We start from the raw sequence: 17,064 nt of genomic DNA, 5'->3' as shown, positions 1-17,064 counted from the left end.
TGGAATGGCTGATAATGCAATTGTTTCGAGAATTCATGAATTAAAAAAAACGGGTATAAGACGATATATACAATTATTAAATTAGGCACAGTTACAGATCATTTCTTAAAACGAAAGCGACCAAATAAAAAATTGGGTAGGATTGACACTGCTGCAAAAGACGTTATTCAGCGAACAGTTTACAATTGATAATGCAATTGTTTCGAGAATTCATGTATTAAAAAAATCGGGTATAAGACGATATATACAATTATTAAATTAGGCACAGTTACAGATCATTCCTTACAACGAAAGCGACCAAATAAAAAATTGGGTAGGATTGACACTACTGCAAAAGACGTTATTCAGCGAACAGTTTACAATTTTTACAAAGAAAATAGAGTGCCTACTTTAGAACTGATTCGTGAAAAATTAAGAGATTTCCCTGAATATAATTATATATTCCGCCGAATTCCGTGATTGTTATGGATAATGCGTCGGATCATTCCCGCATATTAAATAAAATACCTAATAATAACACGAAAAAGGACAAAATTTTAAAATTTATGCAAGTTAAAAACATCACTGTTCCTAAAAAGATTCCAGTAAAGAAAGAATTAATTAGAATGATCAAAAGTCGGAATTTTAAAAACGAATACGTTATTGACACCATTTGCAGTAGGCACGGCCATACTCTTTTGTGTTTAAAAATTAAATTTCAGTTGACTATCTTAATTGCTGGATAGACAATCTTTTAAAATTTTCTGACAGAATGAGCCATTATTTACAGATAATTGTAAAAAAATATTATGGTTTATGTAAAAACTAAATAATAAGTCCAATATTCTTATAAATCACTAAAATCAACAAGCTTTAATTTGAAAGAATTAATTTGTTATTTATTCGATGTTGTGAGCCCGCTCCCATTTGAAAAAAAAAAAACTGATTCTGTCCTTTGAAGAGTCCTATTCAAAAATGCCTCGTTTAAACAAATCGAAGGTTAAAGGGTGCCGGACATTTTTGCCGGAAACAATTCAAATTCAAAAGATCACCTTTTTCTGCTACGGAAAATATTGCTCCGATTTCTCACCAAAATCAATGTTGATACTTTAGTTTAGATACTCTTGAATCTCAAAAATACTCATTTACATATTTTTCAAGCCTCGAAAATGCATATTAGGTATCGCATTTTTCGGATTTTAAATCGCCTATATCTCCAAAACTATTAACTTTTGAGAAAAATGACATAGATCTTATTTAGAGTCACCCAAAAACCAAAAAATATTTTTTGGAGCACAAAAGGTGATATTTTGAATTTGTATAAAAAATTGTTTAAACAATTTCTGCCCAAAAATTGAGAAATTTTCCTGAATATAATTATGTAAAAATTAATAAAAATTATATGATTTTTCTTGAAATATGCGTTTGATAACTGATCCCTTTTCTTAATTTCCACGCCAGTGGTCGGCATTGGCATCAAAGAATCTCAAAAGCCGACGCTTGGCAAATTGACGATGGAAAAAGTATACTTGGAGTGAGAGAATTGACGCGTTTGACAGTAATTAGCAAGTTTTCGCAATGATACGTAATTTTTAAGTACAAGAGTGTTCTAGGGTTAATTAGATTCTATAACTTTAAGCGGTACATTATTTCTCATATTAACCGAATAAAAATTACAGTAAAGAAATCATTTATTGTTAACACACAACCTAATTTTTGTAGTACATATGTCAAGCTGGGTGAACACGATAAGACCAAAGAAATAGACTGCGATAAAGATGGAAATTGTAATCAGAAACCAATTATGGCTGAGATTGAAAGCTTCACGTTCCATGAAGATTATGATCCTAATGATAAAACTAGTCCCAATGACATAGCTATTATAAGGCTAAATCAAAGGATTACATATACTGGTAAGATAACTTTGTTTTATTCAGATTTTATAGATTTACTTATGAATTTCATTAATTTCTGTACGTAAATAAAGATTTTTTTCGAAACTCTCGTGTAATGGTAAGTTTATTAATGTTCTATTTATTTTTTTTTAAATCTTTCTATATTTCTATAATTGTATAATTGTTTGTGCTTTTTAACTACACAGTTTTTTGGATGCAGACTTTACCGTTAAATAGGTTTTTTTTTTTAATTATAAATATGTTAAAAACTAAGGTAATTACCTTTTATGTTTAACGTAAATTACAAATGTTAAACGAAAAAACTTACTTTGTGATAAAATATTAGTTTATTTTCATACAGCTTGTGAGCACACACGTGTTCACCTTCGGCCATATTGGAACACAATTTTTTCTTATTTATAATAAATAGCGATGTCAGTCTTAACACTAATAAAAGCTACCAATAATGTAACCAAAAAGCTACACTACCAAGTATATGGTTAAGGAATAATAAGAGTTCTGTACAGTGTTAATGCTGCACGCAAGACGAGAAATATTTTACTCTTAGCAACATTCATATTTTCTGAAACAACTTGTACATGTCTAATAAATTCGATTTCTGACAGTGGTGTTATAGTTTTGAGGCCGTACAAAAAATTTTAGGAATAACAACTATTATAATACTTCAGAAAATTGTATGGAATACAAGAAAGATGGTACCGAAAAAGACATGCTTTATTGTGATAGTTTTGATAGTTGTGACCTGTTCACAAAGATACTTATTGTTCTGGTCTTTGGTTATCAGAGATTAGGGATATGAAGTTAAAAAAGAATCGCTTTTTGAAATTTTTGTGCCAAGGATGTAAATCTTGCATAAAACTTGTTACAGAATTGTTCAAATTAATTAAAAAACTGCAGAATGAGGTTAATGATATGAAATTAGAGAATTTTAAAACCGGAAAGTTATTTTAAATAAGGTGGTGATATAAAATAGGGGAACCTGTGAATAAAAAAACATGAAGATTCAGATCATTTAGCTACCGTGACCTCAGTTTTCAAGGAGATTACTCAAGAGGATATTAAAGTTATCAAAGCTGTTATATTTGGTAAGCGAAACAAAAATTTTGCTTATTCCCTAAAAATTGTATTAACAAATTCTTTTGATGTAATGAATACTTTAAAAAATATAATTTAGGTAGATAAAGCAATTCATAAAGCAAGATAATTCATAAGAGAATCTACAAGCTGTGTGAAAGTCAAATTTTCCCCAACCAGTTTGGGTTCACAAATGCTCTTGGTACTAAAGAGGCTTTGTTCTCAGTAAAAATCTTATTCCAGAGATGCAGAGACAATAACTGCGACGTATACGCATGTCTGGTATATAAGGAGAAAGCGTTTGATCGAGTACAGCACGCCAAGATGATGCAAATACTGTTATACTGTAATAATAATGTTAGTTTAATGAGTTAAAGGTGAACACACTGACTATATGAAAATCACGCGTGAAGGGAGGCTAGGCTGTATTTTGTCTCCTCTAATCTTCAATCTGTACTCTGAAAGAATATTTATTGAAGCTTTGTACGAAACTGAAAAGGCATTCTACTAAATGGATACCATAGTATTTGCCGACAACTTAGAAGACCTACAAGTTGTTATGAACAAAATCACGTATTACAGTCAACAATATGGACTCAATATAAACGTTAAGAAGACAACGCTTATGATAATTAGGAAGAAATGAATAACATAAGGTCAACTCTACGTTAATCAATCCCCTATAGAAAGAGTGGCGCACTACAACTATCTCGGCACCATATTAAATGAAAAATGGACCAACTACCAGGAGATAAGAGCACGCATCAGAAAAGCTAGATCCACCTTCAATCGGACGGGGGCCTTCTTCAAGAGTCACAACCTCTCTCTTGATACAAAAGTAAGAATGCTGCGATGCTACGTCTTCTCTGTCCTTTTTTATGGTGTTGAATCGTGAACCTTGAACGAAGATATGTGCAGAAAACTGGAAGCATTTGAGATGTTGCTATATCGGAGAATGCTTAAGATCCCGTGGACTGACCGGGTCACAAATGAGGAGGTCCTCAGAAGAATAAATAAGAACCGAGAGGTACTGACCACTATCAAATCTCGAAAGTTACAGTTCTTCGGACATATTATGCGAAATGAATTCAGATATGCTCTCCTTTAAGCCATCCTGCAAGAAAAAATATTTGGAAAGCGAGGTCCAGGAAGAAGAAGAACCAGAATCTTGGTTAAAGAAACCTAGAATCTGGTTCAATACAACATCTGTGCAGCTTTTCCGCGCTGCTGCAGATAAGATAAACATTGCCATGATGATAGCCAACATTCGTAACGGATAGGCACATCAAGAAGAAGAAAAAGCAAAAAAGATATTTACAAAGTCTGATCTCACTCCCCAGCAACCCAACAAACTCGATAAAATTAAAGAGAACCTCAAAAAACGTGAAGAATTAGGCGAAAAAGATATATTTATAAGTAGACTTCGGCAAATATGCAAATAAAAATGTAGAAAATATGCGCATAAATATGCACGTGTTTACCCGAAAATATGCAAATATTTTACAAAATATGCATACAAATAAATAAAAAAATCGTAAAATAGTAACAATATTTAAGTGTACATAACTAAATATTTCCTACTATTCATTAAGATTTACATTTATTTTAAGTAACTACATCATTTTTAAGTATGAATAAACTTATTTAGAATTATGGTAACAAGAAATGACCAAGTGGTGTACAAAATTTTCTAACAAAAACTTGTGGCTTCTGTCTGAGTACATATATTTATATATGGAAAAACTTCGTTCAACATCAACTGATGTAACGGGAGCATTTTTCAAACTAACCAACACATTTGGTTATAAATTAATTGTTTCCGAAATATTTCCAGCTAGAACACTGACTACTTCAGAAAGAATATGGTAACCTTTATTTTTTTCCATAGTAGCTTCAAATTTTTTTAAAATATCTTTTCCAATATTACCTCTAACGTTCCGACAACATGACCCAAATTCTTTTATTAATGCTGTACTTTCGAACAATGACAGTTTTGGTGATTCTAACTGAGTAATTGTTTTTTGAACAAAACTAAAATTTGATTTTATAAATGAAAGTTCTTGTTGAAGCAAGTTACTCTGAAAAGTTTGTTTAGAATCCAAAAGAGATTGGGAACTTTCATCTGTTAACGTATCAATTATGTTCTTTATTTTAACAAAATGATCTGCATAAAAATTAGCTGCTTCTAACCATGTTCCCCATCGCGTTAAAATAGGTTGTGGTGGAAGAGGAATGTTAGGTAGCATTTCTTTATAAAGTTGAATTCTTATAGGAGATTTAAGAAATACTTTTTTGACACTGGATATCATGGTATTTACAAGAGGAAACTTTTTTCGTATTTCCTCTGCAACTCTGTTTAATCCATGCGCTACACAAGTAACATGTATTAAATCTGGGAAAAATATTTTTAAATTTTGTCCTGCTTTCACCATATAAGGAGCAGCATCCGATAAAATAAGCAGTAATTTATTAGAAGGAATAGTTGTCGGAAGAAAAAAAGTTGCTAATGTTTCTTGTATAAAACGCGAAATTGTTAAAGCATTTGTTTTCTCAAGTTGCTGGCATGAAACAAGATGAGATTTTGGTAAGGTATCTTCTTTAAGAACACCAATCAATAAATGAGCAATATACTTTCCTGAGGAATCAGTGGTTTCGTCTACAGATATGTAAAAATAATTATCTGCAATTTCTTCCTTAATATTAATTAACACCGACGAGTATAGCCCGTTCACATTATTTCTTCTTAGAGACCGATCACTTGGAACATTAAGTTTGCAATATTTTTTTAGAAACGAACTAAAATTTACATTTGCTAATTTTGAAAGCGGTATGTTTGCAGACACTAATGCGCGACACAAGTCTTCATTAAAAGTTTCTTGCTCATCTAATTTTTTTGAAGTAGATTGGAAATATTTAGCCATTGAAGTTTGATGTTTTCCTCCTATTTTTCCTTTTTTGCAATGTGTGAAGCAGTTCTCACATGTTGGTCTATCTGAAATTTCTTCTCACATGCTATCTATAAATAAAAATAAAAACCTTTATTTTAACCCAACCTTTAAAATATAAAAATATACAAGATGTTTTTGGTTAATCAAATAACTGGTTTAAAAAAAAACACTCGCTAAGTGTTTTAAATGCAGTATTAATCCACAAATTAGTTTTTGTTACTAACCATTAGTACATCATATAACTTATTTTAAAATTCAACAAAAGTTTTTTTTTTTTGTTAATTCAATTACAATAAAAATAATTGTGTTTTAGAATAGCTGACTTCATAAAAAAAAGTAAAGGTGAAAAATTTTTCTAAATACACACCATTGTATTGTACCATGGACAATTTTTTCTCACTAAAGGAAGCTATTTTTCATTTAAAAACAACCTACGAGTACTAAATTTCAAGTAAATACGTTTATTGGTTTTAAAGTTATTGTTGTTATTAACTAAAAGAATTTAATTTTTTTTTAATTTTAACACCCTGTACCTCGAAAAGTAAATAAGTTTGACCCCTCATTAACTATATCGTTTTGTTCAATTTTTCGAGAAGTATCTACAGTCAAACGTTGTAAGTGTCATTTGGAAACACCCTGTATGTATGAAATATTAGATATTTAATAGAAAATATTAGATACTTACAATTTTGCCACAGACTGAACAGTAGATTTTTCCCATATCCATAGACAGCTCTTTATAAGGTTTAATCCAAGTTGAAGCACTGGTTGTTTTAGGCATTATAAAATCACAATCTTCCTTTTTGTTATGCACAACGAGTGTTTACGCTTTGAATATCAAAACAAAAATGATTTACAAATCTGAGCATCAAATTAGAAATGTTTAGGTACCTAATTCAATAAACTGGGAGATTTTGGAAAATCCCTAAAAAGTAGAACAAAACTATTAGCCGTTTACCTGCTGTTAAGATACAATAAATTGTAGATAGATTTGGGGATTAGATCATAAAATGCAAATGAGCGAACCCTTAGCGATTATCCAATAACTGAATGCCTCAGTGACCGAGACTTTCTAAGAATGTTGAGGGCTACTTAAATTGATCTTCTTTGAAATTGTAAATGTTTTGTACCTGTAGAGATTACGTACTTAGATCATTTCTTGATTAAAATGACTACAAAATTTTATACAAGAATTGAAATAAATTGGTATGTTTAAAAATTTTCAAATACAGTATAAAAATCTGAACTTTTATGCACTTTATGCAAACTTTTATACAAATATGCCAAAATATGAAATATTTGCATAAAATATACACAATATGCAAAATATGCATTATGCATATTTGCCGAAGTCTATTTATAAGATATGTTAAAGATATACCTGAAATCTGCAAAAATGATAATTCTGCACAAAAAAACTAGACGCAACGAAAAATAATAAGCTCAACTCTTTTATTAATTTATTATTAAAATGTTGGTTGGATTTTTTCTCTGGTGATGGAAACACTAATTTCAGGGCTTTATTATGTAGTTTAAAATTTAAAATATTATTTATTGTTACTGATAATTTTTAAATCTAGAAAATTGATGGATTGGTTTTGTTCTGTTTTTGTTGTAAATTCAATATGACTATTATGGACTGTATAAATTAATAATAAATAAATAATATAAATAAAGGTAATTAGATAAAAGAAAATTCCATTTTTATTTCTAGATTTTATTAGACCAATTTGTCTTCCTGAACCAAATGAAGGCTCTGTTAGAGATGACGAACTTACCACTGCTGGTTGGGGTTTAACAGAACACGATGCTGCTACAAATGTCAAACTCAAGGTTGAAGTACCTTTCCGCACGAGAGACGAATGTATGACTGCTTTTAGATCAGCAAGACTTAGGCTACGTGATTCCCAAATTTGCGCTGGAGGAGTAGATGGAAAGGATTCTTGTAAAGGTGAAAATATTTTACATATCAATTTGTCAAATCATAGTTTATTGAGCAGTCCGTGTTTTTACAAAATGTTAAAAATTTATCAAATTTAGGAAGATGTAGCGTTTTTGGTAAGTATTATATTTACAATTAGGTGGAAAGAAAATGTATTTGGTTTATAGAAGTCAACTAAACATATACAATAACGTATTTTATATATAAATTTTAAAATATTTTATAATAATTACTTGCCAATACCCTACAGTGGACATCCAATAATAGCCATTTCCTGATAGCTGACATTTAACTTATGTAAACTAAGTTTGAAATGTCATATCTACAACCGCTTTATCGGATTATAGTCTAAAATATTTTTAGGCCCTTGATGCATATAACGAATAACATACACTTGCGTGCATAGAAATCGGCCCACTGTAAACTTTTGACTTTAACTATATTTTTTTCAAGAAACATTCATCAGATCACAAAAACAAATATACTGTTTAAAAGACAATTTAATATGCTTTAATGTGAGTATAAATTTATCAAGAAGGCTTATCGTTTACATGCGTAGTAACCGGTAAATAAATGAAACGTGTTTATGTGGTGATTGTCACGAAAATAACAAATTTGTCTAATTGTAAAAGTATTGCCTTTGCAAGTGAAATTTGCATATTATTCGTTTTTCATAATCTCAGCAGTGTTCAAGTGTGTAAGTTTAATGCATACTACACCACAAAAAGCCGCCCAAGTTATTGCTCTAATCGAAAATGGACTTAGTCAGCGAGCTGTTGCTAGACAATTGGATATGACACGCGCAGCGGATCGAAGAGTGTGCCAACGTTATGAGGAGACTGGATCCTTTCATAGGCGACCTGGAACAGGCAGACGGCGATTTACAACCGCTCGTGATGACCGCTTTATTGTGTCAACAACATTAAGAAATCGTCACCTTAATGCCGTTCAGGTGCAACGACAGCTCCGTGAGGTGCGAAGAGTGGCTGTTAGTCAGTGGACAGTGAGACGAAGACTGCGGGAAAATAACCTGACCCCTAAAACACCTGCGATTGGTCCAAAACTTACTCCAGCTCATCGGCAAGCACGCCTGCGTTTTGCAAGGATCATCGGAATTGGACGTTGGAACAATGGGGATCTGTTCTGTTCTCAGATGAAACCAAAATATGCCTCTATGGTAGCGACCGAAGAAGAAAAGTGTACCTGAGACCAGGAGAGAGATTTGCAGAATGCTGCTTTGAAGAGCGGAGTGCTTATGGGGGTGGATCCTGCATGATCTTGGGTGCAATTTCTATAGGAGCACCTACCGATCTTGAGTTCATTCGTAGGGACGACCGTGTTCACGGAAGAAGAGGTTTAACGGCTGCCAGATATATCGAGAAGATTTTAGCAATTCATGTGGTACCTTACGTCGACTACATTGGAGACGAATTTATCTTTATGCATGACAATGCAAGGGCACACACCGCAAGAATCGTGCAAGATTACATTGCAGAAGTCGGTTTTCAGGTTATAGACTGGCCAGCAAACAGTCCTGACCTAAATCCGATCGAACATTTATGGGATGAGCTAAAACGAAGAATTCGAGCTAGACTTCATACCCCAGACTCGATCCCAGAGCTTATTCTTGCAGCAGAAGAAGAGTGGCTTAACGTCCCACAAGCAACAATAGCAAACTTGATTAGATCTATGCCTAATCGTATGAGAGATGTTATTAGGGCAAGAGGAGGTCATACCCATTATTAAAAAATTAAGTGTTAAGTTTTAAATTGTCAATAACCCTATTTATGTTAATAATAAAAAAGCTTAATTTGCTTAATGAATTCATTTCACCATGTTAAACATAGGAAGCTGAAATAAGTTTTCATAAATTTATACTCACATTAAAGCATATTAAATTGTCTTTCAAACAGTATATTTATTTTTGTGATCTGATGAATATTTCTTGAAAAAAATATAGTTAAAATCTAAAGTTTACAGTGGGCCGATTTCTATGCACGCAAGTTTATAATAGAGCTGGATTCAAATGCAGTGTCGAGCAGTTCTATGAAGTTTTTTATAGCGTAACGCGTATAGCGTTTATATTTGAAACCGCAACATATTGTATTAGTTCCTTAGACAATAAATAAAATTTACTTTAAGAAAGATTACTAGGTCTTGAAAACCGTAATTGTATTGTCATTAGGAACATAAAAAGAACATTAGGTTAGAAATCACTTTTTCGAGAAATTCTCGCCACTGTATTTAAAACCAGCAATAGTTTGGTTTTTATTGTTGTAACGAAATCACAGGATGTTTTTATTTATAAAAGGAAACCAAATGACAATTACATTATTTACGTAAGTCAAAAATACCCAATATCAATAAATAGAAAAACATCTACAGGTAAGATGTAGACATATTTAGTGTGAAATTCTGGAGCAGGCGTAATTTGCAGTTGCATTTCAATGTTAACTAATTAAGGAAGGGTAAGGTCCAGCGTCCACGCCGCTCACAACGCAATTGTTCTAAACTAACGGTTGAAAACTAGTCGAAACCGAGTTTCAGGTAAATTGATTCGTAGGCAATTCCCCGTCCTTTTACGCTGCCAAATAATAGTTACGAGTGCAATTGGTTTCGGATAGTAGTTTTAAAACAGTTGCACCGTGAGCGTTGGACTTAATAAGAACAAATCTTTACTCAACGAAGTTTTAGTTTATTCTACTTTGTAAATGGATGTAAAGTGGATTATTTAAATCACCATATAGTCACTCAGCAGAACCGTGACTTGAAGAATTGTGTCATTTTATATTGGGAAATATGAACAATTATTCATTATTATGGGAAACATGAACACTATTCAACTTGTACTCAGAGGACATCTTTGCACATGCTCTAGATGAAGCACAAGAAGGAATAAAAGTCAATGGAAAAATCGTGAACAATATTAGGTATGCTGATGATACAGTACTGATTGCTGGCAGTAAAGAATAACTACAAATTCTGTTAACCAAAGTAGTGCGAGAAGGAGAACTATACGGCCTTAAGGTGAATGTAAAAAAAACCAAAAAAATTGTAATTTAAAAAAAGACACACACCAGTTATAAACATACTAGTCAACAATAATCTAGTTAAACAAGTGAAAAAGTTTAAGTATCTAGGCTGTTGGATACATGAAACCTTAGACCAAGAACAAGAGGTTAAATGTAGAATAGAACAGGCAAGAAACACCTTCTTAAAGATGCGACAGTTATTCACTACCCGTAATCTTGATTTATCCCTACGATACCGCATGATAAAGTGTTATGTATATAGTGTATTATTACACGGCGTGGAAGCTTGGGCGATAACAGTCAGCTCGTTACGACGAGACGATTAGAGAGCTTTGAGATGTGGGTATTTCATCGTATGCTGAAAATTCCATGGACCGACCGCGTTAGAAATGAAGAAGTGTTAAGGCGTATGAATAGAGAACGTGAACTCACAGAAATAGTCAAGAAGCGTAAAACGTCTTATCTTGGACACGTATTTAAACACGACAGGTATAACTTCCTTCAGCTTATTATATAAGGGAAAATAGAAGGCAGACGCGGCCCGGGTAGACGACAAATGACCTGGCTGCGCAAAATCAAAGATTGGACAGGATTAGACTTTCAAAGTTTAATAAGGAAAGCCCAAAATAGGGAAGACTTTGCAGAGGTCATCGCCAACCTTCGCTAAAAAGACGGCACCTAAAGAAAAAGAAATATGAACAATAACAAAAGGACATTGGTTTAATGTAGACAGTCTTTGCCCAATTGAGTATTAAAGAATGTTTTAAATTATAAAATACAAATCTACTTTAAGTTAACCTTTAGAATATATTTATATGCAATCCAATTAAATACTATCATCACATTTCATTAGAGTAACTGAAGGTAAAAAAGAAATTTGGGTCCAAAAAATAATATAATTTGAACGATTTTTAAAAAGATTAATATCAAATGGATTGTAGATTTTACTGTGTTATTTGAATTTATTAACCTTACGACATTGCATATGTTGCAGTCCAAAAGATGTCAGATTTCAAGAAATCTTACTACATGTTTAAAAGAAAAACAGGTTGGTTAATTGATGAGGTTTCCACAATTATCTAGTGACGGTTTTGGATTAGGAAACTCGGCTGTATTGTATCTAGTAAAATCAATGGTACCAGGGCATAAAATATACTTTGACCGATATTTTATTACCACAAAGCTTTGTACCGAGTTATTGACTCGTGGACTTAATGGAACTGAAACCATTATGAAGAACCGGATACCTAAAGATTGTTTCATGAAACCAGAAAAACTTTTTTCAAAATCTTTAAAGGGTACTTATGAAATCAAAAACAGAGATGATGCCAAATGGCCATCACACAGTGGATGGACAACAAACCAGTAATAATGTTTTCTACCATTTTTCCTCGGGGAATATAGATTATTGTAAGCGGTGGTCAAAAAAAAAAAAAAATAAATCCTATGAACAAGTTTGCCGGCCAGAATTAATTAAGTAGTATAATAAAAATATGGGTGGGGTGGATTTAGTAGATCGTAAAAAAATGGACAATACGGGTTATTTGCCATCTCATAGATTTAACAATCGTCAACGCTTGGCTTCAATATAGACAGCGTGAAAGAAGTAAAGGCAGTAAAAATATTTGGCAATTGAGACACTATAAAATTAAATTGGGAGGGAAACTAATTGAACAGAATGATATGGACAACGATTGCGATAGCGATGAAGAAGATATAGTTCAATTAATGCCTAAATATAAACACAGAAGAACGCATATTACTCCTTTACCATCAGTTACACAAAGCCAACAAAAAGCAATACATACGCCAGATTATGCCCCTAAACACAACAGATGCAGCAAAGATGGCTGCTCCATGAAAACAACAATATTTTGCAAAAAATGTTCAATTTTCTTATGTTTTACAACTGCAAGACGTTATTTTATGATTTTCATAAAAATGCATAAATTTTATATTTTTATTATTTAAAAAAGTTATAGAATGTACCTTTTTTGGTTATAAGAATGAATCTTTTTTTTGTAGTCTCAAAAATAAAAGACATATTAACTTCTTTAATTTTTTTACCTTAACTATTCTTGTAATATATATGTAATATCTTATGTGGACCATGTCACCAACGTTGAGGTCCTACAGCGCATGACAAAAGAAAAAGAAGTGCTTAATTTAATTAAACAACGCAAGCTTGAGTACCTCGGCCACGTGATGAGGAACGAAGAAAAATATCGAATTCTTCAACTTGTTATGCAGGGTAAAGTATTTGGCAGAAGAGGACCGGGACGCCGTCGTATCTCGTGGTTGAAAAATCTCCGACAATGGTTTGGGATGACCTCAGCGGAGCTGTTTCGCAGAGCAGTCAACAAAACCATGATAGCCTTGATGATCGCCAACATCCGGACCGGATAAGGCACTGAAGAAGAAGAAGAAGAAGAAGGCAACCAGAGTCCTATGAGAAGGACATTATTTTTGATTTAAAAGATCAACGACCTACATCTGTCGTTTATGTAGGACATTAATAAAATCAATATTTTAGGATTAGGATTTTTTTAAACATTTTTTCAGATACTTTTTAAACTTCCTTAAGCAAGTCTGAAAGCTAAAAATATTAAATTAAAAAAAAAGCATTACTATAGGCAGGAGGTTAAAACAGTTGCTGGACCTAACAAGACAGTTAACAACAAGTTGATATGTTACAAGGTATCCGTATCAAAACATTTATGTAGTAGGTTGCTTTATAGATAATAATTATGATTAGATGTAAAAGGTTAATAATTCTGATAAAACTAAACAAGGTTTACACACAAATGATCCGTAATCTATCTGCAGATCATTATACTAATGGGACTATTATTTTTATATCTGTACTAGTTTACGACAAACTAATATCATATTTTGAATTCAGCATCCAATATTTAAAATGGATATTGTTGTGAATTTATTAAAAGGTTCAATATTTATAACACTTACGGATTTAATTTATTTCTTTATTTATATTAACTTATCTGACAATAATTTATTATATCCGTACGTAACAAATTCGCGAGCGCGGGTCTTGAGAACTAACTCGCCCTCCATATAAAAATGTTGTATTTATATACGAAATCCTGATATACTAGAACAGCATCGAAAGATCGCATTGTCTTGCATCGAAAAATCGAGAAGCATCTAGTTGGATGATTCACCATAATTTGAATCTAGATCCTTCGCCAAAATTTCTACAATAAAACAGAATTATTAGTGAATAAAAACATGTTTTAAAGGTTAAAACTATGACTCATATTTTTACGTAACAATATACCAAAGGTAGTAAACAAAATGCATGATAAATACATAATCTTATTTTTACAGGTGACAGTGGAGGTCCCTTGATGAAAAGGTCACTTGCTAATCCTCTTCAATGGTACCAAGAGGGAATCGTTTCATTTGGAAATAATAATTGTGGTACAGCAGGATTACCTGGAATCTACACGAAGGTTTCCAGCTTCTTATCCTGGATTCATAGCCGAGTAAAAGAGTAGTGCTTATGAGGTGTACCATCTAATTAAAATAAATGTACCAATAACATTAATGATTAAGATCCACTCTTTAGATTGATTTTTTTGTATATTTATTTCTAATAAAAAATATAATTTAAAGAAATACGAATATAAATTGCTGTGATAATTTTTTTATGTTAGTGTATGGCTTCATGGACCATTTGTATAAGGTAAAATCAGTAAATGTGGAGGTATAAAAATAATAAAAATGTACATTCTAAGTGACTATTAATTATAATTACTATCTATCATATCACACACACACACACACACACACACACACGTATATATATATATATATATATATATATATATATACATACATAAATGAAAAAAGGCAATTTGAGGAAAAACAGTTAGAAAGCATAGAATGGCTAAGCAATCAAAACGAAATGAGCCAAGAGTTTAAGCCAAGGATAGCGAGCTTTAAGGATGGAGAAGTGATACGGCTTTAATTTTAAACATATTGTTTGAATTTTTCGACGCAATATTGAATGGCCTTCATATTCGAAGAAGTAGATTACACCATAGCAGATCAAAGTGATTAAAATTTATTCAACACAAACAAAAGACCACCTACCATTTAAGAAGTTGCTCAAGCCATTAAGCTTAAATGCATTTATCAATACGTTCCTTAAAAGATCGTCTCATATTATATAGCATCATTGGTTTAAATGAAACTGTTGTAGTATTTATTTCTTTCCAAAGTTGGTTGCGAATGTTTCTTGGATTCTTATAGACACGTTGTTGTCTATGCTCCCACTGCAGACAAAGGGGAGGAAGAAGCGATTGAGTTCTATCAGAACATCAACAGTATTATACAGAAAATTCCTCGACAGGAAGTTCCCATTATTATGGGCAATTTTAATGCCAACATTGGAGCTGGAGATAAGACACAGTACATTGGAGCACATGGACTTGGAGTCAGAAACGAGGGAGGAGACCTCTTAGAAAAATTCGCCAGAAGACTCAGAACTAGTTGTCACCAACACATTCTTCCAATTACCACCTCGCAAGCTGTACACGTGGAAATCCCCTCAAGACAGACCCGGGAGAATTATTAGGAATCAAATAGACTACATTTTAGTAAATAAAAGATTCCGAAACAGTTTTACATCTGTCAAGACTTATCCTGGAGCAGACTTAGAGACAGACCACGTTTAACTGGTGGGAGTATTTCGAGTAAAACGCAAAACAGTGCAGAAAGGGAAAGCAAAATCATACGACCTACGTATGCTGAAAGACCTTGATACGAGGATGAGAATCCAAGCCACGTTAAACGAACAAGTGACTGCAATTAGAGACGAATCGAACGAAGAACAAACGATCAAACATATTACAGAAATAGTGCAAAATATAAAGAAGAAACACTTTAAAAAAGATAAATTAATGAAGAAAAAATCATGGATGACAGATGAGATCTCGAAATTAATGGACGAGAGAAGAGAAGCCAAAAATGACCCAGACAAATATAAAACCATAAATATATTAATAAGATCGAAAATCAGAGAAGCGAAATAAAAAGAAGCCAGGGAAAGATGCGAAGAAATTGAGACTCTGCAGTCAAAGTACGATAGTCACAATGTACATAGGAAAGTTAAAGAACTCACAGGGGGGCTAAGACAAAGACAGAAAGGAATTATAACTAATTCTGACGGAAACATCATCTTGAACAAACAGAGTAAAATAAGAACGTGGAAAGAATATCAAGAAAAACTATTTGAAGACCAAAAAGATAACACTTTGAGCTAGAAGAAGAGGTAAATGTTGGACAAAGAATATTAGAGCAGGAAGTTTACTCGCAATAACACAGGTAAAGGATGGCAAAGCGGCAGGCCCTGATAATATACAAGCAGAACTACTCAAACTAATGGACAACGAATCAATAGCAATAATCGCAAAGATATTCAACAACATATTCAACTCTGGAGAAATACCAACAGAATGGCTAAAATCTGAGTTTGTTGCACATCCAAAGAGTGATATATCTCGTAGTTGTACCTTCTTCTCCAAACACCATTTTCACAGATGCCACCGAATATTCTTCTCAGGATCCTTTGTTCAAAATATAAGCAGGATATTTTCATCTGCCTTGGAAATGGTCCATGTCTCCGACCCATTTGTCAACACTGGTTGTATTGACTCAGTCTCATTCTGGGTTTAAAAATGGCAAAACGAATAAGTGGTGCAGCCACTTGCCGTTGGAATCTGCCCTTCTGTAAATGTTTACCAAACCAAGTTTTTCTTCTTCTTCTTCTTCTTCCCACTTTATAAATAGGCAAATGCCTGTTTTACTTCGGTATTTAGCCTCAATTAATGTTGTCTGACCATCTTTTCCTCGGTCGTCCCAATGATCTTCTTCCATTTGGCGATTTGTGTCTTGCTATTCGTACTATTCTATTTTCTGTAATTCTTTTGATGTGTTAATTCCATTCCACTTTTCTTCTTTTGGTCTACGCGTTTATTTCCTCTATACCACATCTCGCCCGAATTTCCTTATTTCTTACTCTGTATCTTAGTAGAGTTTGGTTTGTTATTTTTCGTAAGACTTTCATTTCTGTTGTTTCCAGTAGTCTTTGTGTTTTTGCCGTATCTGCTCTTGTTTCCGCTGTGTACGTTATTATCGGTCTTATTGTT

At 32.7% G+C, this 17,064-nt stretch overlaps 1 protein-coding gene across 1 annotated transcript in view; it reads left to right on the top strand.

Annotated features, from left to right (window-relative positions):
- LOC140446037 (phenoloxidase-activating factor 1-like) overlaps positions 1-14,648 on the top strand; it is a 44,324-nt gene extending 29,676 nt beyond the window's left edge. The window contains exons 4-6 of the mRNA XM_072538539.1: positions 1,702-1,892; positions 7,632-7,868; positions 14,240-14,648. Coding sequence (XP_072394640.1) covers positions 1,702-1,892; positions 7,632-7,868; positions 14,240-14,409 — 598 coding nt within the window. The 3' untranslated portion in view covers positions 14,410-14,648. The remainder of the gene's footprint in view (positions 1-1,701; positions 1,893-7,631; positions 7,869-14,239) is intronic.
- Positions 14,649-17,064: the final 2,416 nt, after the last annotated feature.

This window comes from Diabrotica undecimpunctata, chromosome 7 (genome assembly GCF_040954645.1).
Source record: "Diabrotica undecimpunctata isolate CICGRU chromosome 7, icDiaUnde3, whole genome shotgun sequence".
Classification (NCBI taxonomy): domain Eukaryota; kingdom Metazoa; phylum Arthropoda; class Insecta; order Coleoptera; family Chrysomelidae; genus Diabrotica; species Diabrotica undecimpunctata.
This window is presented reverse-complemented; position numbering and strand designations above follow the sequence as displayed.